Raw genomic sequence first — 23,503 nt, forward strand, 5'->3', positions numbered from 1 at the left:
TTCATTCCAACATTTCATTCAACATTTTACCTGCATAAAATACCTAATAATTAAAGAAACACTGTAATTTAGAATTTTGTACAATTAGTGTGGGAGAAGTGGAAAAATTATTGTTCTCCATCAATAAAGAGAAACCACATGGTATTGACAATTTAGATGGAAAACTACTGAGGATGGTAGCGGACTCTATTGCCACTCCTGTTTGTCATATCTTTAATCTGAGCCTGGAGAAAAGTGATTGTCCTCAGACCAGGAGGGAAGCGAAAGTCATTCCGCTACCCAAGAACGGTAAAGTGCTCTTTACTGGTTCTAACAACCGACCAATCAGCTTGCTGCCGGCTCTTAGCAAACAAACAAAACAAAAACGTTTGACCAGATACAATGCTATTTATTTGTGAACAAATTAAACAAGACTTTCAGCATAATTATAGAGAAGGGCACTCAACATGTACTGCACTGAAACAAATGACTGATAATTGGCTGAAACAAATTGATAAGAATATTGTGGGAGCTGTATTGTTAGACTTTAGTGCAGCATTTGATGTTCTTGACCATAATCTGTTATTGGTAAAACGTATGTATGTGTTATGGCTTTACATCCTCTACCAAAACCATGGGTTGAGAGCTATCTATCCAATAGAACACAGAGGGCTTTCTTTAATGGAAGCTTCTCTAATGTAAAACATGCAAAGTGTGCCATTCCTACCTATAGGCTAAGCACGCACCCCTGAGGGGCCTCCGTGTTGAGGGTCAGCGTGGCGGATGTGTTTTTGCCTACCCTCACCACCTGGGGGCGGCCCGTCAGGACGTCCAGGATCCAGTTGCAGAGGGAGGTGTTCAGTCCCAGGGTCCTTAGCTTAGTGATGAGCTTGGAGGACACTATGGTGTTGAATGCTGAGCTGTAGTCAATTAACAACATTTTCACATGGATGTTCCCTTTGTCCAGGTGGGAAAGGGCAGTGTGGAGTGCAATAAAGATTGCGTCATCTGTAGATCTGTTGGGGCTGTATGCGAATTGGAGTGGGTCCGGGGTGTCTGGGATGATGGTGTTGATGTGAGCCATGACCATCCTTTCAAAAGCATCTCATGGCTACAGATGTGAGTGCTGCACAGCGATAGTCATTTAGACAGGTTACCTTGGCGTTCTGTGGCACAGGGACTATGGAGGTCTGCTTAAAACATTACAGAACGGGTCAGGGAGAGGTTGAAAATAACAGACACCCAGTGAAGTTTTGCGTGAACTCCCCGTCTCTGAGCTTGCTGGAGATAAAGCATTTGTGACAGCGTGACATACACACATGAATCCTGCTATAATATCTGCTCCCACTCACACCTCTGGGACAACACTTGGTTGCTGCAAACAGCACCAGACATTCACAGGCTTCCTGACGAAGACCCAGTTTGGCGTCAAAACGTTGTCTGATTAACCTACCCCTGGGAGCATATACCAGTGTGTGGATTTATTGTTAGTTAAAGTAGACTATTGTTTTAATCATATGAGGTCTATTTACGACCACCACAGTGTGGTATGTGACTGAGGGAGGGGAGGAGAGGTGGTGGGTGTAGCTGCTAGCTTCTTGTCTGTATCCTCTCTGCTCTGCTGATGATGAGAGATGGGCAGGAGTGCAGTGATGTCATCTCTTATGATCGGGCAGGTCCACTGCTCAGTGCAGAGGGGTGACAGAGACATTAGCTCCACGTGCTCAGCATCCTAACCACACACACACGATTTCTTACCCGGGCCACGCCAATCGGCGGATGAAGGTGTGTTTTAGGACGCTAAAGGCCCGTTACGGGTATGGGGGTGGTATGATAGTATCAGGGACAACACCCCCTTCTAGGTGTCTGTAAATGTAAATGTGTCTAGCAGCTTGATCAACATGGTACTTTTTGGTAGTAGGTTTACAGGCATATATTATGGTAAGTATAATTGAAACTTGTATCTCATATGGTAAGTGGTGAAATAAGTATAGCTAGTTATAATTGTAATGGCTTAGCAGATTATAAAAAAAGACTATCAGTCTTTACTTGGCTAAAATAATATCTATTGTTTAAAGGAAACTCACTCTACAATTACAGAAATATATTTCTATAATGGGCAAAGAAACTCAAAAGGGGTGATGATATTAATTAATAACAATTTCGAGCCGAATTTGCAAAATGTCCAAACAGATCCGAAAGGAAGGTGGATAATTTTAAATATGCCATTGGACGATAAACATATTTGGCTAATTAATCTATATGGTCCAAATAATGATGATCCACACAAAATGATATATACTAATCTATCGTGCTTACAAGCAACAAATTACTATTATTATGGTGATTGAATTATAATCTGTTTTAAGTACCCCAATGGATTGTAAAGGAAATCACACTACAAACTATCACCCTCATGCACTTAGGGAAATTACGAATATCATGGACACATTAGAACTAGTGGATATATGGAGGCTTACAAATCCAGACTTAGTGAGATATACAATATATTACCAAAAGTATGTGAACATATGCTCATCGAACATCTTATTCCAAAATCATGGGCATTAATATGGAGCTGGTCCCCCCCTTTGTGGCTATAAACACCTCCACTCTTCTGGGAAGGCTTTCCACTAGATGTTGGAAAATTGCTGCAGGGACTTGCTTCCATTCAGCCACAAGAGCATTAGTGAGGTCGGGCGCTGATGTTGGGCGATTAGGCCTGGCTCGCTGTCGGCGTTCCAATTCAAATCAAAGGTGTTCGATGGGGTTGAGGTCAGGGCTCTGTGCAGACCAGTCAAGTTCTTCCACACCGATCTCAACAAACAATTTCTGTATGGACCTCGCTTTGTGCACAGGGACATTGTCATGCTGAAACAGGAAAGGGCCTTCCTCAAATTGTTGCCACAAAGTTGGAAGCACAGAATTGTCTAGAATGTCATTGTATGCTGTAGCGTTAAGATTTTCCTTCATTGGAACTAAGGAGCCTAGCCCAAACCATGAAAAACAGCCCCAGGCCATTATTCCTCCTCCACCAAACTTTACAGTTGGCACTATTCATTGGGGCAGGTAGCTTTCTCCTGGCATCCGCCAAACCCAGATTCCTCCGTCGGACTGCTAGATGGTGAAGCGTGATTCATCACTCCAGGGTCCAATGGCCGCAAGTTTTACGCCACTCCAGCTGACGCTTGGCATTGCGCATGGTGATCTTAGGCTTGTGTGCGGCTGCTTGGCCATGGAAACCCATTTCATGAAGCTCCCGACGAACAGTTCTTGTGCTGATGTTGCTTCCAGAGGCAGTTTGGAACTCGGTAGTGAGTGTTGCAACCAGGGACAGACGATTTTTATGCACTACTCGCTTCAGCAGTCCCGTTCTGTGAGCTTGTGTGGCTTACCACTTCGCGGCTGAGCCGTTGTTGCTCCTAGACATTACCAATTCACAACAGCAGCACTTACAGTTGACCGGGGCAGCTCTAGCAGGGCAGAAATTTGACAAACTGACTTGTTGGAAAGGTGGTATCCTATGACGGTGCCACGTCTATGGAGATTGCATGGCTGGCTGCTCGATTTTATACAACTGTCAACAACAGGTGTGGCTGAAATAGCCGAATCCACTAATTTGATGGGCTGTCCACATACTTTTGTATATATAGTGTACATGGAGGAGGCTTAATCAAGCTAGTCGTCTTGATTAATTTCTTGTATTATTTGCGCTGGTAACAAAAGTAAAACAAGTTTTGATAGGGGGCGGAATGCGGTCGGACCATCAAATAATTGGTATCCACATTACTCTTACAGAATTTCCACCTGGGTGAGGATATTGGAAATGTAATCAAAGCCTACTGGATGACAACAAGTTTTATCCAAGCGAAAGGATTTTATAAGTGACTTTTTCCTGCATAACATAGGTAGAGCAGATCCACTTATTGTATGGGACAGTTTTTAAAAAATTGACCTTTAGAGGTCATGCAATTCAATACTCATCTTTAAAACACAAACTATTTCAGTCAAAATGTTCTTTGTTAATATGAAGAAATAACGATACAGATGGATAGCAATAAAAACTGTAACATAGAGGTACAGAATAACAGAGGAAAAAGAAAAAGAAATGAAGGAACTTATTCGGGAACAATCAAGTATCATCTATTATAAAAAATCAAGCCAATCGAATGGAAAATGTTGAAAAATGCACCAAATTCTTTTTGAATCTTCAACATAGCTACCAAAAATAATTTACAGAAACTTACAAATGACGGAGTCATCCATGATTCACCAAATTATATTTTGAAAGAGGAAGCAAAGTACTTTAAGCATATGTTCTCTTTTCAGTCTCCTCCATTTCCACTAACTGAAGGTAACTGTAAGGATTTTTAATTGTAATAGTGTAAAATTAACAGATGTACAGAAAGACTTCTGTGAGGTCCAAATTGCAGAGGAGGAACTTCTTGATGCAATTAAAGCCTTTAGGCCAGGGACAACTCCAGGGCTGGATGGCATACCAGTTGAGGTATATGAAACCTTTTTTTGATCTACTCAAAGATCCACTATTAGCATGTTTTAACCACTCCTATTAACATTTTATACTATCAGATACTCAGCAAGGTGGTTTGATTTCACTACTACTGAAACAGGACCCAGGTGGTAAATATAAAGATCCAGTCCATAAAAAAACTGGAGGCCCCTTACACTTACTTCATTGTTGTGATGCAACATTTCTAGCAAAATACATAGCGCATAGAATTAAAAAAGTATTGTCGGATATTATTCATCCTAATCTGATAGGTTTTTTAAATGGACGATACATTGGAGATAATTAGACAAGTACTTGAAACAATAAAACACTATAAAAAACCTGGAAACCAGGCCTGGTATTCATAGCTGACTTCGAAAAGTCTTTTGATAAAGTACGATTGGAATTTATATATAAATGCCTGGAATATTTAACATTTTGGAGAATCTCTTATACAATGTAACCCCAGGTGTAAAATAGTAAATAATGGCTAATTCTCAGAAAGTATTAAAATGGCCATCGAACTGTTAGCTATTAAAATCAGATCCAACAATAATATCAAGGGGCTAGAAATTCAGGGCTTAAAAACTAAGGTGTCATTATATGCTGACGATTCATGTTTTCTTTTAAATCCACAATTTTGATCCCTGCACAGCCTCATAGAGGATCTAGATAATTTTTCTAACCTCTCTGGATTACAACTGAATTATGATAAGTGTACCATATTACCTAAAATAATTACCTCTCCTTTGAATCACTACTTCCCATTCTCCACCCAGCCCAGCCTAGCCCAGCCCAGCCTCCATACTCTGGCTTCTCTGCCTCCATCTCACCCTCTCGCTCCTTCCCTCTCTCCCTCCCTCCCTCTACTGCTGTGCCTACCTGGCTGCTGGGGCATTTGAACATGCACGCTGCTAAACATCCATCAATTGAACACGGCCCTAAAACACCACCGCCTCCCATCCTTAACAACCCCCCATCTGCACTGTCAGTTCACTGCCAACTAGGCATGAGAGAGAGAGAGAGAGAGAGAGAGAGAGAGAGAGAGAGCGTGCGAGAGAGAGAGTGCTGTATTCCTTTATTAGACCATGGCCTTGATTACACATCCCTCTGATGGAACCCGGCGTGTGGCACACAAACAATATGCAGACAGAACATACACAGCACACACTAGGGGCATCATGAGTGGGTACAAAGTGCGTGAGAATGGCTGGGGGGGTGGTCCGGAGTGGGGGATAGGTCCCCTGTCCATAAGTTGGAGATTTTAGAATTTTTTTAAAGACTGAAAGGAATGGGAGTCTTATTCAGTACATACTGTAGTTATTGCTTGCTTTTCTAAAGTTGATCAACCATGCCAGCAGGCATGCCAGCTAATATACTGTAGTTAGAGAAGCTAGCTACTCTAACTTGATAGCCTGAAATGACTGAAATGGCTTCTTGGTAGCTAGTTATGAGGTTGGGAGATTGGCAACCTACAGTGTTTCTGGGCTAGCTAAAACCAACATCATAAAATTGCTAAATGGCTAGTAGTATTACAGGACAATTCTGAGGGGGCACGTGTCCCTGTGCCCTCTATGGGCATGACGTCTCTGACACACACACATACAAATGCAGTCCAAGTGTATCTGTCTCTACACTAGAGTCCAGTTCTGAGAAGGGCCCACTTCACTGTAAAGGAATCTGTTTAAAATACATCAGACATCAGTTCTGTTCCAAGTTCTGGACTCAATGAGCAGCACTGCCCTGTCCTACATCGGCACATCTAAACAGTACACAGACAGAACCGCATTGAGAAAGAGCCAGCACTGATAAATCTCCCCTTAATCACCGCTTTCTCGGTCTGTCCCTCTCTTGCGCTCCTCAGTTCTCTATGGAGTGAATCAAAGACGCTGTGGAGCTGTGATTGGCCCTAGTTCTGTCCAGGGATCACTGATGAGCTGAACTGACCCTGTCATTCATACAGATGACACAGAATGTCTGGGTCTATCAGAGCATTTCCTGTCAATCAGCTGGCACTCTGTACATTGATAAGAATGGGGGGTTCAGATAGACAAAATGATTGCGGAAAAATTACATGATTTCAATAGCGGAGCGTAGTTGCTTGTGAAATTGTGACGTTTCAATCACAAATCCTGCAAAGATGCCTAATCTTGATTATCTCATGATTATGGATCTCATGATTATGGTAAAATGGAGGGGTATGATGAATCGCTCAATGCAGCACCTGTCTGTAACTTATTCCAATGAGAGGACCAAGGCCTGTCATTACTTGATTACCAGTAATCAAACAGATAGATAGATGGATACCCACCAGCCAGACATAGTGAAGTCCCTATAGAGCATTCTCTTCCCCACCTCCTTCCTCTGTACTCGTCTGGGGAACTCCAGATGTGTAAACTCTCCCCCTAACAGGTGTGGCTGCATGTAGGCCTTCACATAGAAAGAGAAGAGAGAAGAGATTGGCATGCCCAAGGGATAGGAAGACAATCAAACAGTCAATTAAACCAGCCCAGACACCAGGCAGAATAGTTAAGCTTAGTAACTGTCTCTGAACAGAGAGAGTAAGGGGTCATGTCTTTTGATAAGTGAAAGCTGTGCTCAATAAGAACAGAGCAGACCTGGGTTCAAATACTATTTGAAATCTTTAAAATACTTTTGAGTGTTTTCTCTGCTCTGCCTGGAGTGCCAGATAAGTGGGGTTTGCACTTTTTGACCAGTCTATTGGTTCCATTGTGCCAGTCAGGCTCAATCAAGGCCAGCTAAAATATTTGAAATGATTTAAAATACTATTTGAACCCAGGTCTGGGACAGAGAACAGTCCAGGTTCACTGTGATTCAGGGGGTTGTAGTGGAGTTCCTCCTCTTACCAGGAACTGTGGGCGTTATTACACCAGCAAAGAGACCAGGTAGGAACGCTAAGCATAGTGAATGTCTGAACAGGGAGGGGAGGTCCTGCATTGTGATACAGTGTCTGTTGAGTTCCTCTTCTTACCAGGAACTGCAGGCGCTGCCTCTCTGACTCAGGTGTGAACTCTGTAGACATGGGGATGACCTCTCCTCCTCGGATAATGATCGCTCTGAAGGGCAAAGCAATCTGTGTTTATTCAAACTGGTTGAGTGTTTATTTCAGTGTGTACGTGTGTCTGTGTGTCTCACCTGCTGTCCCCGGCATTTCCAATGTAGAGCTTTCCGAGTAAAAAGAGTGCACACAGAGCGGTACAGCCTCCTGAGACGTTAAACACAGCCTTGTCTCTCTCAATTTGGGCATCCTGAAAACCCAACACAACAAACACATCATAAATACACTGAGTGTACAAAACATTAGGAACACCTTCCTAATATTGAGTTGCACACCCTTTTGCCCTCAGAACAGCCTCAATTCGTCAGGGCAGGGACTCTACAAGATGTTGAAAGCTTTCCACTGGGATGCTGGCCCTTGTTGACTCCAATGCTTCCCACAGTTGTGTCAAATTGTCTGGATGTCCTTTGGGGGGGGGGGGGGGGGGTTACACATGCTAGACCACTCTGCCTTGCGCTCTTCTGTTGGCTATCAACTATCTGATGAAACAACTGTGTGTGTTTGTGTGTAACTCTCCTGTAACCAGGCCCTAGTGACACCCTCTACCCTGCCCCCACCACTGCTGTCGCCTTAGAGGAGAAACACATTGCTCAGGAATGCGTGTGTGTGTTAGGGAGGGGGAACTTGGTGAACAAAATGTGTCCTTCACCCAGGGTGAGTTATGACTCTGTAGCAGTGCATATATATATATATATATATTTCTCCTGCTATCAAATGCCCGTGGCTGCACGGAGGAAAGCCTTCAATAATGAAAATGTCGGCATTAACAACTAGCTACACCCCAAACCCCCCCCCCCCACCACCACCTCACCCCAAAAAATCACCCTTGCCTTTCTTGCACTAACACTCGCACTTGTCTCGTCTTGTCTTACTAGCGCTGATTTAATGAGGATTTAAATGACTGTGATATGTAGTTGTCTCACCTAGCTACCTTAAGATGAATGAACTGTAATAAAATCTAATCAAGGTTTCTTTGTCACATGCACAGGATACAGGGTGTAAACGATACAGTGAAATGCTTACTGCAAGCTCTCCTCAACAGTGCAGTACACTTTCAATCGCTCTCATCTGCTAAATGACTAAAATAGGTCAATGCAAGACAACAGTTAGGATTATGGTTCGCTCCCTATTACAGGTCCATTTGACTGCAGCTTTAGTCGGGTATATATAGTACATGTCTTTACAGGGTGGGAGACTAGGCTGAATATCGGCTCTTCCCCAGTTATTTCTGTGCTTCTCAATGTAAACAGTGTTGCCATCGTGAGCCACGTTTCTTTTTGATGTTTACACATCTCTGTGTTTATTAGGCTCTGGCAGCCTCCTCCAGAAACGGCCCGTGGTGGTGATTCATGTCAGCCTGAGAACTAGAATCAGAGCCAGTGGTTGGTGGTTATCCCAGATAAGATAAAAGAGGGGTAAACTAGTGTGAAATATGCACCACCATCACCCAAATCGTTTGACGGATTTCATTTGAGAATAAGGTTAATTAAAAATAAGAAGCGGGATTAACGAAGAGACGGGGAACAAAGGGACAGGAAAGTGCAGCTTCAACTCCAGACAAGAGCCAGAGGGGATGAGGGGAAGGGAGGAGGAACAAAACAATTATGGGAGAGAAGAGGGATACAGATTGCCTTGTGCCTGTGAAATAGAGTGAAGAGCGAGAGAGGCAGAGAGCAGCTATATCACATTATGAAATCAAGTATAGGAATGGGCTGAATATACTGTGGAATATCATGGTGAGGGTTTTTGACATTCTCTATAACAGACTGCTGTTAGATCAAAGGCAAAAATGTGCATGACATACACTCAACTGTATCGGCATGACAGTGTACTGCTGTTTGATGAAATTGTGCATTTATATATAGACGTTTAATCTTAAATCCTTGTACATCACACATTCATTATAACACAATCGTTAAACATCAACACAGTCTGAAATGTGCACAGGTGCATGGGAAATAGTGCATTATTACAGTTGATAGCTTGGGTTGACAGTGACACTAGACTTGGAAAATTACACTAATTCACTCAATGGATGACTGCACACTGCCATCTAGTGGTGATGAAGAGGAAGCAGCTACCGCTGCAGTACACAGGTTTGTCTTAAGTTATGCAAGTTATTGTAAATTGTGTGAAACACGTGAGACCAGAATGCAGTTGGCACTCTAAGTGATCAGCATTTCAGACTTTGATTTTATCAGTGGACTAGACACCAGGAGGTGAACTCTCTCTTAGCTCTCTAGATAGGAAACACAACGGACTCATTTAGCGAGTGACAAAATGTATCTTGAAGCCAAAGCCAGAATCCTCAATAACAAGATTAAACAATGAGGCTAATAACCCATGACCTTTCTGACCCCTCATTGACCAAAGCCTGTCAAGAGTACACTCTTTTGATTGGCTGTGTGTCTGACCACTGGGCCGCTCAGTGAGCTAAGTCTAAGTCCACACATCCTCTTACAGCACGACAACCAGATGGTGTGCAGCACTGAACAATTTTTGGCCTGTGGGTTAGAAGGGAAAAAGTATATCTATGCTGCTGTGGACTGACTGGCACCATATGCTGCTGATTTGAGAGGAACAGTCACAGATAATGGATTAGAGAGAATGGGAGGGGGGCAATATGCCGACGCTACACTACACGTCGCCTTATCGCTGGCAGCCAGCTGTTAAATGCCCACTCAACTCTCAGTACTAAGGAGCTGCTGAGGAAAGCAGACACAGCTAAAGATCGAGCTAATTCAAATCAAACCTGGAGTTATAACACATTAACCTATTTCAGACATACAGGCAGAGTATGTACAACAACCGGACAGTTATTCTTAGAAATAAAAAAGGAAGCTGCATTTAGACAATGCTTACTAGTCCTATTCCCACTGCCCAGTGGACTGTGATGTTGATCTCAGTATGCCAACTGCATATCATCAGAAAAAAACATGTAATTGACAAGATGCCGCTGATCAATGCCTATCGACTAAGCAGATAATGATGGGAATGAGTGGAGCGCTGCGATGTCTCTTACAGTGAATGTGTTGTAATTACTGGATGATGGTTAGTATGTTCTTTCAGACAAGGGCTGAATTCACCAGGGCACAACATAGTGGAACGTTCAGAGAGAAATAGATCATACACAACAAACATGCCTGTCTCTGAGATGTAGAACAGGGAATCACATCAACTCTATTCATGACATTGCTATCTGCAACATTCCACAATGTTTGCCTACTGAACATGGCAATGAACTCACCATCTCTTTGAAGGCGTTCTCGATGGCTCCCATCACCAGGCTCTCATGATGGACCTTCTTCTCTGTGAAGAACCTGGTGGGGGGGGGGTGACTGGGGGAGCCGGGAGCCCCTGCGGCCCCCCGCAGTGAGGCGGCCCTGGTGATGCCCCTGTGGGTGGTGGGGGTGAGGTGGTGGTTGGTGGGCTCTTCCCCCTGGATGATGGGGACCAGCAGGGCCGGGTTCCTCAGGACATCCAGTACCTCTTGGAGGTGTTCTACGATGTGGTGCTGGAGCAGCTTAGATGCCACCACCGCTGCCCCTGAGCCAGCATGGCCGTCAAACAGCCCCCAGTAGTGGAAGGTCAGTCCGGGCTCTGCATCCTGGGCACACAAACACGGACACACACATTTTGCAATGTTAAAAGCTGGCACGCACAGACACACACAGGAGTATAAGTAGAACAAAACACAAACAATTAGCCAAATCAAAATTTTTATATTTTCAATATTCATGTTTATATTTTTCAATATTCATAAAAATATATACATTTTAATCTAAATACTACACATATTACAGAGCAAGTGGTAAAGCTTCATATGACACCAATGTTTGCTTTGTAGCACCTACATATGAAACACTATGGAGTCTTAAAAGGAGTCCTGAGTAAGGCGAAATTGTCACAAATATGCAAACTTCAATAAATTATTTCTCATTATGCTTTTACACTGAACAAAAATATAAATATAACTTGCAAGAATTTCAAAGGTTACACATGGTCTGCGGTAGTGAGGCCGGTTGGACGTACTGCCAAATTCTCTAAAACGACATTGGAGGCAGTTTAAATTAACATTAAATTATCTGGCAACAGCTCGTGGACATTCCTGCCGTCAGCATGCCAATTGCAATTGCGCAAAACTTGAAACATCTGGGGCATTGTAGTATGTGACAAAACTGCACGTTTTAGAGTGGCCTTTTATTGTCCCCAGCACAAGGTGGCACCTGTATAATGATCATGCTGTTTGATCTGCTTCTTGATATGCCACACCTGTCAGGTGGATGGATTATCTTGGCAAAGGATAAATGCTCACTAACAGGGATAGAAACGAATTTGTGCACAACATTTGAGAGAAATAACGTTTTTGTGCGTATGGAAAATATCTGGGATCTCATGAAACATGGGACCAACACTTTACATGTTGCATTTATATTTTTGTTCAGTACAGATACAAATGTCAAATATACACGAGTATACCAAACATTAGGAACACCTTCCTAATATTGAGTTGCACCCCCCTGCCTTTTTGCACTCAGAATAGACTCAATTCGTCTGGGCATGGACTCTACAAGGTGTTGAAAGCGTTCCACAGGGATGCTGGCCCATGTTGACTCCCATCGTTGTGTCTAGTTGGCTGGATGTCCTTTGGGTGGTGGACCATTCTTGATACACACGGGAAACTGTTGAGCGTGAAAAACCCAGTAGTGTTGCAGTTCTTGACAAAAACAGGTACGCCTGGCCTGGTACCTACTACCATACCCCGTTCAAAAAGGCACAAATCTTTTGTCTTGCCCATTCAACCTCTGAATGGCACGCATACACAATCCATGTTTCAATTGTCTCAAGGCTTGAAAATCCTCTTTAACCTGTCTCCTCCCCTTCATCTACACTGATTGAAGTGGATTTAACAAGTGACATCAATAAGGGATCATAGCTTTCACATGGAAAGAGCAGGTGTCCTTAATGTAGGTGTCTTTTCTCTCCAAAACTCTTGAGCGTGCCGTCCATAGCCAACTCTCTTGCTATCTCACTCAGAATTACCTTCTTGATCCAAACCAGTCAGGTTTCAAGACTGGTCATTCAACTGAGACTGCTCTTCTCTGTGTCACGGAGGCTCTCCGCACTGCTAAAGCTAACTCTCTCTCCTCTGCTCTTGTCCTTCTAGACCTGTCTGCTGCCTTTGATACTGTGAACCATTAGATCCTCCTCTCCACCCTCTCCAAGCTGGGCATCTCCGGCGCGGCTCACTCTTGGATTGCGTCCTACCTGACCGGTCGCTCCTACCAAGTGGCGTGGCGAGAATCTGTCTCCGCACCACGTGCTCTCACCACTGGTGTTCCCCAGGGCTCAGTTCTAGGCCCTCTCCTATTCTCGCTATACACCAAGTCACTTGGCTCTGTACGCAGATGACACACAACTAATCTTCTCCTTTCCCCCTTCTGATAACCAGGTGGCGAATCGCATCTCTGCATGTCTGGCAGACATATCAGTGTGGATGACGGATCACCACCTCAAGCTGAACCTCGGCAAGACGGCGCTGCTCTTCCTCCCGGGGAAGGACTGCCCGTTCCATGATCTCGCCACCACGGTTGACAACTCCGTTGTGTCCTCCTCCCAGAGTGTGAAGAGCCTTGGTGTGACCCTGAACAACACCCTGTCGTTCTCCGCTAACATCAAGGCGGTGACCCGATCCTGTAGGTTCATGCTCTACAACATTCGGGAAGCTCTACAACAACATACACAGGAAGCGGCACAGGTCCTAATCCAGGCACTTGTCATCTCCCGTCTGGATTACTGCAACTCGCTGTTGGCTGGGCTCCCTGCCTGTGCCATTAAACCCCTACAACTCATCCAGAATGCCGCAGCCCGTCTGGTGTTCAACCTTCCCAAGTTCTCTCACGTCACCCTGCTCCTCCGCACACTCCACTGGCTTCCAGTTGAAGCTCGCATCTGCTACAAGACCATGGTGCTTGCCTACGGAGCTGTGAGGGGAACGGCACCTCCATACCTTCAGGCTCTGGTCAGTCCCTACACCCAAACGAGGGCATTGAGTTCATCCACCTCTGGCCTGCTGGCCCCCCTACCTCTGCGGAAGCACAGTTCCCGCTCAGCCCAGTCAAAACTTTTCGCTGCTCTGGCACCCCAATGGTGGAACAAGCTCCCTCACGACGCCAGGACAGCGGAGTCACTCACCACCTTCCGGAGACACTTGAAACCCCACCTCTTTAAGGAATACCTGTGATAGGATAAAGTAATCCCATCTGAAACCCCACCCCCCCACAAAAATATATATATATATATATATATATATATATATATATATATATATATATATATATATATATATATATATATATATATATATATATATTGTAAAGTGGTTATCCCACTGGCTATAAGGTGAATGCACCAATTTGTAAGTCGCTCTGGATAAGAGCGTCTGCTAAATGACGTAAATGTAAATGTAATGTTTTGTACACTCAGTGTATGTCAACAATCCTTCCACCAAAGGACTAGTCTATGGATTACATTTAGTGAAAATCCCTGAAATCATGGTCTTTTTTTTGTCTGGTTTTCAGTAGGAATCACTCATTGAGCAAGCCAAAAACAGTACTTCATACTGGTATAATTTCACTGCTGAAGTGAGTCATGGGGTACTTGTGTAGGTGTATGTTGGTGTAGGCTTTCAGTGGGCCTGAGTACAAAGGGGGAGGGTTGTGTGGGAGAGGAGGCTAAAATAACAGCAGAGGGGTTATGAAAAGCTGAAATGTCTTGAGTTAATAAGTATTCAACCCCTTTGTTATGGCAAGCCTAAATAAGTTCAGGAGTAAAAATGTGCTTAACAAGTTACATAATAATTTGCATATGTGCAATAATAGTGTTTAACATGATTTTGAATGACTACCTCATTTCTGTACCCCACACATACAATTATCTGTAAGGTCCCTCAGTCGAGCAGTGAATTTCAAACACACTCCTGATTCAGCTAACCATAATGTTGGAGATTAGTTGATAAGGTCAACAGTGGTGTGTATTTATGGATGCCAAGGGAAGCCAGGTTTCCCTCCAAAAATGACAAAAGAATAAATAGCATTAAATAATGTATCTTTCGTCTCTCTGTGTTTCATAATTTTCCTTCAATTCGCAAGAGGCTGAATGTACAGTGGGGAAAAAAAGTATTTAGTCAACCACCAATTGTGCAAGTTCTCCCACTTAAAAAGATGAGAGAGGCCTGTAATTTTCATCATAGGTACACGTCAACTATGACAGACAAATTAAGAAAAAAAAATCCAGAAAATCACACTGTAGGATTTTTAATGAATTTATTTGCAGATTATGGTGGAAAATAAGTATTTGGTCACCTACAAACAAGCAAGATTTCTGGCTCTCACAGACCTGTAACTTCTTCTTTAAGAGGCTCCTCTGTCCTCCACTCGTTACCTGTATTAATAGCACCTGTTTGAACTTGTTATCAGTATAAAAGACACCTGTCCACAACCTCAAACAGTCACACTCCAAACTCCACTATGGCCAAGACCAAAGAGCTGTCAAAGGACACCAGAAACAAAATTGTAGACCTGCACCAGGCTGGGAAGACTGAATCTGCAATAGGTGAGCAGCTTGGTTTGAAGAAATCAACTGTGGGAGCAATTATTAGGAAATGGAAGACATACAAGTCCACCGATAATCTCCCTCGATCTGGGGCTCCACGCAAGATCTCACCCCGTGGGGTCAAAATGATCACAAGAACGGTGAGCAAAAATCCCAGAACCACACGGGGGGACCTAGTGAATTACCTGCAGAGAGCTGGGACCAAAGTAACAAAGCCTACCATCAGTAACACACTACGCCGCCAGGGACTCAAATCCTGCAGTTCCAGACGTGTCCCCCTGCTTAAGCCAGTACATGTCCAGGCCCGTCTGAAGTTTGCTAGAGTGCATTTGGATGATCCAGAAGAGGATTGGGAGAATGTCATGTGGTCAGATGAAACCAAAATAGAACTTTTTGGTAAAAACTCAACTCGTCGTGTTTGGAGGACAAAGAATGCTGAGTTGCATCCAAAGAACACCATACCTACTGTGAAGCATGGGGGTGTAAACATCATGCTTTGGGGCTGTTTTTCTGCAAAGGGACCAGGACGACTGATCCGTGTAAAGGAAAGAATGAATGGGGCCATGTATCGTGAGATTTTGAGTGAAAACCTCCTTCCATCAGCAAGGGCATTGAAGATGAAACGTGGCTGGGTCTTTCAGCATGACAATGATCCCAAACACACTGCCCGGGCAACGAAGGAGTGGCTTCGTAAGAAGCATTTCAAGGTCCTGGAGTGGCCTAGCCAGTCTCCAGATCTCAACCCCATAGAAAATCTTTGAGGGAGTTGAAAGTCCGTGTTGCCCAGCGACAGCCCCAAAACATCACTGCTCTAGAGGAGATCTGCATGGAGGAATGGGCCAAAATAGTGTGTGAAAACCTTGTGAAGACTTACAGAAAACGTTTGACCTGTGTCATTGCCAACAAAGGGTATATAACAAAGTATTGAGAAACTTTTGTTATTGACCAAATACTTATTTTCCACCATAATTTGCAAATAAAATCATAAAAAATCCTACAATGTGATTTTCTGGATTTTTTTTTCTCATTTTGTCTGTCATAGTTGACGTGTACCTATGATGAAAATTAAAGGCCTCTCTCATCTTTTTAAGTGGGAGAACTTGCACAATTGGTGGCTGACTAAATACTTTTTTTCCCCACTGTATCTTACCGGACAAAGCATCAGAGCAAGCAAAACAGCACCCCCTCTGTCTCTGTAGGCCATCTGTCTGATGCTGTCTGGTCAAAAAGAGTATGATATTGTTGCCGCCCGTAGCATTGAATGCAAGGGAAGCCAGCGAGCATTTGGCCTCCCTTGATAAAACAAATATACAATAATAGCCAATCAGCGTTGAGCTAAACTGAGTGAGGTCAACTGTGAATGGTCCGGGAGCACCAAAAATAAAAAACAAAACAAAAAAGTGTCAAGGGAAGACAGTTTGGATTTGGCTTCACACCAATCACATCACGTCAAAAGCCAAACATCACTGACATAAAAAAAAACTTGAATTAATGCATCTCGTTGTTGTCCTCCGCTGGCTAGCTAGCTAGCTGAAGTTGGCCCTTTCCTAAATTAGCCATGGATGGATTTGGACTTGTGGTTTTACTTAATTCTCCGTACTGGTTAAAATGGCAATTCTGATTCAACCATATATTCATACATTGTGTCCCTGACCTGAGAGGATGGAAGTTCAATATGTAGCTAGATTTAGTAGGCTAATGTTAACTAGCTGGCTAATCATTGCCCATGAAAGGAAGTTAGGCTAGAGAGCAAGCATTTTAGCCAGGTAGCCTAGGCCAACAAAAACTAAAAGCGTGTACTGTATGACAGTCTTAAACCATTTCAGCAACATTATTATAATATTATTATTTATATTATATGAAAGCGAGGATGGCGTTGGCGTTTCTCTACAAGTTTTTTTCTACTTACGCGCACATACACACACACACACACACACAAGTACCATGGACAGCTACATGATATTTAGCTTACATTGATTGGAATAAATCATTTTTGGAATCTTTTAGTTGTCACTGTATTAGACTAAGCATAGGTGATTTGATGACGTTGAAATGTTGAAGTTGAACTGGTGCTGGAATAGTGGAGGAAGCTCCTGTTTTCTTTGCGACTTGTGGTAACTCTCCGGTGTTATAAGTCAATAGTTGTTTAGTAGTCCCAAAATGTTGGAAACATTAACTTCATTGACCATGCTGTAGGTCATGTAACTGTTTGTTACATGCAATATGCTTTGTGAACTCCACCGGACAGATGTTGCTCTCCGGTTTTGTGATGAAACAAAGGTGAGGTTGAATTTATTCTGCCACTGTGTCTTCTTATTGTCTCGGCCTTAGGTTTATATATCACGGTGGCAAGGCATATGAACTAACAACGCAATTATCACAACATTTTTTCCCCGGCTTGGTTTCCCCAGTGATTGTACCCACGCATCGCTACTGATGGTCAAGTGTGTTAGCTCTGGGCTAAAATAACAGTAAACACGCCCTGTGTATTAGTGCTGGGCTGGAAGGAATCTCAAAACGGTGCACACCACACCCTGCAGCTCTATTCAGAACCAGGGTTAGTGAACACTGCTGTAGCTGGAAGGCAGAGGACAGCAGCCTCAGTTAGCCTTGTTTGCGCCAGGCTTATATGCCAGGCTGGGTAAGACTATGGCCTCTATTTTAACAAACCTAAAGCAATGGTCAATCTAAGCAGTGGCGGTAGCGCTATAGGTTCGGGGGGGGTGGGGGGGGGTCAGAATTATTTTTGCTATTTTCACAACCACAATTATCTGAGCAGTTGCTGGCGTTGGTGTGAAAGGGCTGGGTTTTGATTAATAAACAAGTTGTGGGTGTGTCGAGGATTGCTTGGCCACTCACTGGCGAATCAGAACATGCTCCATGGCTAAATATGTGGTTGTTTCAAGTTGTGTATTTACGGTATTTCATGTATTGCCTTGGAATCAACTCCAATTCCCATGTTTGTCCGTTATAGTTTGTTAAACAGCTTACAGAACAAAATAACAACATTAAGCAAAATCTTTGCTAAATATGTTAACTTGAACCTGTTTGCAGCCCACATTGTTGTATGTAATGCATGGCTTCAATGTGGAAAGATATACATAGCATTCACACTGATATAGGGGCTAGGCCTACTGTAAATTGCATTATGGCTGAGCATGGACATGCCAAATGTTGTCAATAGGCAAGATTAAATTCACTAAAAAGAGAGTGATTAATTCTAATCAAATTCTAAACAAAACATAAATAGGTTGTGTCTAAATACACTTACAGGCACCATAATTGCTTCCCGTGGGCATATAATATTAAAACAACGCAGACTATGGAGGGTTTTACACACATCCAATCCTTTCACAGTAGCTGGACAAAGAACCAATATAAAGACAAAGTGAGAATGTCCACTCACAGTTATACTGCTCCTAAATATACATTTTTATATACATATTGGAACCATCTTACAGATCGCATTCACACTTCTCCAGAAGTTGCAATGCATGCGTGGCACGGACATTCTCACCATAAAACCAGGACAGTGAATCATTCAAATAAGTTTGGTTTTAATAAGATTCAACGAAAAACAAGCAATCTGTTCCTTTTTTAACAACAATATATACATGTAAAATGTAATGATATCATAAAATCGCCAGCATAAAAAAAAAGACAAAGCATTGCTGTTGACCCAGCCTTCGTTATAGTAGGCCTAGGGTAAGGGTAGCCTATAGAGGGCTAGGGTTTAAAACATATGAAACAGAAAACAAACAATCGTTATGAAGATTCACATCTCTCATTTCATGATGGGCATGGACACATGTAGCCTACATCATGGAGGGGGTTTTAAGCACGTCCAAAGCATGGCTAAAATAATGTCGGCCTGCCTACAATACATAGATTAAAAAGGAAAAATGTCAGCTCACCGTTTTGCTCCTCTCAAACTTGATATTTTAATAAAACTTTGGTGATTAAGATGTATTTTCAAGCTGTCTCACGATCCAAACACTTTATCGACGGTCTTGACTAGCCTACTTGATTACATTGGGCAGGACAAAAAGAAAACAGCCTTCATTGAGAGGAGGGGAGGCTATGCTTAGTTTTTAATCAAATAAAACAAATAAATGTGGAAAAAACATTGTTTGTTTCCAAATACGAAGTATACAGGCACCAAATCAGATCTTGTTCCATGCGCATATGGGCAGTGTGTGTCACGGTTTCCTTTGTAAAATTCATGCCATAACCAACTGTGTTACCGCTAAAACCAGCTTTTGGTTGGTCTTAAATATCCCTACCAGCGCTGTCTGAAATTAGCACTTTGGATCATGTTTTTAAGGACACGCCTCAAATATTTCCACCCCTCTCATCTGAGCGCAAGCCTGCTGATGTTAGACAGGTAAATTGCCGAACCTGGCGTTAGGGCTGGAAAATGCCAGTGAGCCAGTTTTTACATGACGGAATTGCAAACTAACGTGCATTTGACTCTAGCGCCGCCTTAACGCCAGTCGAAAATAGAACCCTAGGACTGATGTGAGGCTGAGGAATAAGGGTTAGGTTGGTGACCACTACAGTAGCTGAAAGGCAGTACTTTAGCCTACTAATTACTGTAGCCTGACAAACTCTCGTTTACCAGGCTTATAGGACATGCTGGGGAATAGACTATGGCTGATGTGAGGCTAGGGAAGAGAAGCGTCTACAGGTCCTGATGTGACAGAATGGGGGGGAAAGCCCCCAAGGGGTTAAGACTAGGTCTGGAGGGGTGGGAGGGGGGGTAGGGGTGGGGGGGGGGGGGGGGGGGGGGTTTGGGGGGGGTACTCACAGCGTTCTCCCTGAGCCCCAGTCCCTCTCCGTTGGGCAGGGAGGACCTCCTCCGGGTAGTGGGGGTCCTGTTGGGGGTGGAGTTGCCCCCAGCACTGGGTCCCCTCCTCACCACCACCACCTCACAGCATGCCTGGTCCTCGTTCAGATGGCTCTTCCCTGCATTGATCACCCTGCAGAAGGAGAGAAGAGCACAAGAATGTGAGGAGCAGAACCAGACACACACTGTGGGAAAAGTATAGCAGATTTCAATGTAACGCTGTGTGGTTTGTGACACCCTACTACAGAATTTCCCAAACTCGTCATCAAGCTTTGATTTTTTGAATCAGCTGTGTATTGCTTTGGCAGAAAACTAAACTTGCACCCCTTGAGTTTGGGAAACGCTGCCCTAACATATACAAGACCTGGGCAAATAATTTCCCTCGTACATGAAGGACTGGGCCGCAGGGAAATCTGAACCAATGGATACATTTTGTCTGCTTTTGTCCAGTCTAGACTCCAGTGTTACAAAATATGAACATGTACTAGTCTCGCCTTCCATTGCAAATGTCAATGCAAACATTAATGCCAGGGTATGTACATTAGTTGTTACATAATCTGTACTTGAGGGTTTGCTATAATACACTGTTAAAAAATAAAAACATAATTCACGATTACTGAATGTCCACCTACAGTGCCTTCGGAAAGTATTCAGACCCCTTGACTTTTTCCACATTTTGTTACGTTACAGCCTTATTCTAAAATGTATTAAATTGTTTTTTTTACCCCCTCATCAATCTACACATAATACCCCATAATGACAAAGCAAAAAGAGGTTAAGACATTTTTGCACATCTAATTCAAATAAAAAAACGGAAATATGACATTAACATAAGTATTCAGACCCTTTACTCAGTACTTTGCTGAAGCACCTTTGGCAGCGATTACAGCATCGAGTCTTCTTGGGTATGACGCTACAAGCTTGGCACACCTGTATTTTGGGAGTTTTTCCCATTCTTCTCTGCAGATCCTCTCAAGCTCTGTCAGGTTGGATGGGGAGTGTTGCTGCACAGCTATTTTCAGGTCTCTCCAGAGATGTTCGATCGGGTTCAAGTCCGGGCTCTGGCTGGGCCACTCAAGGACATTCAGAGACTTGTCCCGAAGCCACTCCTGCATTGTCTTGGCTGTGTGCTTAGGGTCATTGTCCTGTTGGAAGGTGAACCTTCGCCCCAGTCTGAGGTCCTGAGCAGGTTTTCATCAAGGATCTCTCTGTAATTTGCTCGGTTAATCTTTCCCTAGATCCTGACTAGTCTCCCAGTCCCTGCCACTGAAAAGCATCCCCACAGCATGATGCTGCCACCACCATGCTTCACCATAGGGATGGTGCCAGGTTTCCTCCAGACATGACGCTTGGCATTCAGGCCAAAGAGTTCAATCTTGGTTTCATCAAACCAGAGAATCTTGTTTCTCATGGTCTGAGAGTCTTTAGGTGCCTTTTGGTAAACTCCAAGCGGGCTGTCATGTGCCTTTTACTGAGGAGTGGCTTCCGTCTGGCCACTCTACCATAAAGGCCTGATTGGTGGAGTGCTGCAGAGATGATTGGCCTTCTGGAAGTTTCTCCCATCTCTACAGAGGAACTCTAGAGCTCTGTCAGAGTGACCATCGGGTTCTTGGTCACATCCCTGACCAAGGCCCTTCTCCCCCGATTGCTCAGTTTAGCCGGGTGGCCAGCTCTAGGAAGAGTCTTGGTGGTTCCAAACTTCTTCCATTTAAGAATGATGGAGGCCACTGTGTTCTTGGGGACCTTCAATGCTGCAGAAATGTTTTGGTATGCTTCCCCAGATCTGTGCCTCGACACAATCCTGTCTCGGAGCGCTACGGACAATTCCTTCGACCTCATGGCCTGGCTTTAGTTCAATTTCGAGTGTGATAGCAAAGGGTCTGAATACTTATGTAAATAAAGGTATTTGTTTATTATCTTTAATAGATTTGCTAAAATAAAAAAATAAAAAAACGTTTTGCATTGTCATTATGGGGTATTGTGTGTAGATTGCTGAGGATTTTTATTTATTTAATCAATTTTAGAATAAAAAGTCAAGGGGTCTGAATACTTTCCGAAGGCACTGTATATCTATATGATGAGGAAATGAACTGACAGACAGGGTGGACAAAGCAGGGCACCAATCTTTTGTCTCCAGCTAAGTACACAGCTGAGTACAGACATACTGGAGAGAACAGGATATTGGCAGGAAGAGAAGCTGAAGTTCACACAGTCAGATCACTGATAATTGGTCTCCTTGTAAGGCTTACACAATGGGTGATCTCCCAGGACCCTATAGACTCAATCATAGAGCCCTCACATTGGCAACAGACCTGTAGAAAAGTGATAGTGCTCTAATTAACTGTTTTCATTGGTAAGCACTAGTGCACCCAACTTAAAAAGGTGAAGAGCACCAAACAGTATAGGAGCAAAGTGATTAGGTTTAAAATATTCATCCTACCTCTGAAGCAAATATCCTAGCTATCCAGTCCATTTCCTTTCTTCCAGTGCCATTTTAAACCATACTGGGCAAGTTACCAGTTTGTTAGAGCCCATGATACTAGGTTTGAATAGCTCAGTTGGTGTGCAGAGCTGTTCAATGTTTTAATTATTGTATGGGCCATATACAGTGTAGGATTTAAGTGTTTGCTAAACACCTGTATCACACTGAAACTCACCCAACACCTTTATCTGGTCCTCTGTAGCTCAGCTGGTAGAGCACGGCGCTTGTAACGCCAAGGTAGTGGGTTCGATCCCCGGGACCACCCATACACCCAAAAAATTAAATGTATGCACGCATGACTGTAAGTCGCTTTGGATAAAAGCGTCTGCTAAATGGCGTATTATTATTATTATCAAAGTGACACTGGTCTGAGACTTGCAATAAAGGCTTAACCTTACATTAGTCTGAAAATTAGTTTAACCAGAAACTGTCCTTATTGTCCTTACTGAGGAGACTTTCTTTGTTTCCATGGTAGCAGGCCAGCCAGGTGATACAAATTGACATCCACCTCAGCAGAGTTTCCCATAGAGGAATAGAGAAGATACGGTAAATGAATGATCCCTTTGTGTTTGAGCCCAGACTGTCTGAGGCTGAGCTAAGGAGGCTGAGCCACTGAGCCGGAACCCCGACCACCACAAGTGTTACACTTGAGCGTTAAGAAGTCTTTAATCTCTGATCTGAGTGGAATGGGCAGCCATGCCCTGGCCTAAGGAATGAAGAGTTTCAAGTTTCAAAGTTTATTTTCCACGTGCACAGGATACAACAGGTGTAAAACAGTAGCAACATTTTTACCTTGAGAGATCTTTCGAAGAAGAAGAAAAAACAAGAAACAGGAGAAACTCAATGTGCAGGGGTACTGGAGAGGTTGAGGTGGGTTTATACCTAAAAAGTGACTGGTAGTAGGATATACATATAAACAGTGCTGAAAAGTGACTAGGAACAGGAATATATAAATATTGATGGTAATATACTAAATGGTAATATATACATGTA

The 23,503-nt window shown here is 43.4% G+C and overlaps 1 protein-coding gene across 1 annotated transcript in view; it reads right to left on the reverse strand.

The window, feature by feature from the left end:
* The window catches only part of LOC311135429 (protein phosphatase 1H-like), a 45,434-nt gene that overhangs the window by 13,841 nt on the left and 8,090 nt on the right, over positions 1-23,503 (reverse strand). The window contains exons 2-6 of the mRNA XM_084169377.1: positions 19,990-20,161; positions 10,816-11,175; positions 7,646-7,758; positions 7,482-7,566; positions 6,801-6,919 (exon numbers count right to left, since the gene is read on the reverse strand). Of these exons, the coding sequence (XP_084025503.1) occupies positions 6,801-6,919; positions 7,482-7,566; positions 7,646-7,758; positions 10,816-11,175; positions 19,990-20,161 (849 nt within the window). The remainder of the gene's footprint in view (positions 1-6,800; positions 6,920-7,481; positions 7,567-7,645; positions 7,759-10,815; positions 11,176-19,989; positions 20,162-23,503) is intronic.

This window comes from Coregonus lavaretus, assembly GCF_964263955.1.
Source record: "Coregonus lavaretus genome assembly, chromosome: 9".
Lineage (NCBI taxonomy): Eukaryota > Metazoa > Chordata > Actinopteri > Salmoniformes > Salmonidae > Coregonus > Coregonus lavaretus.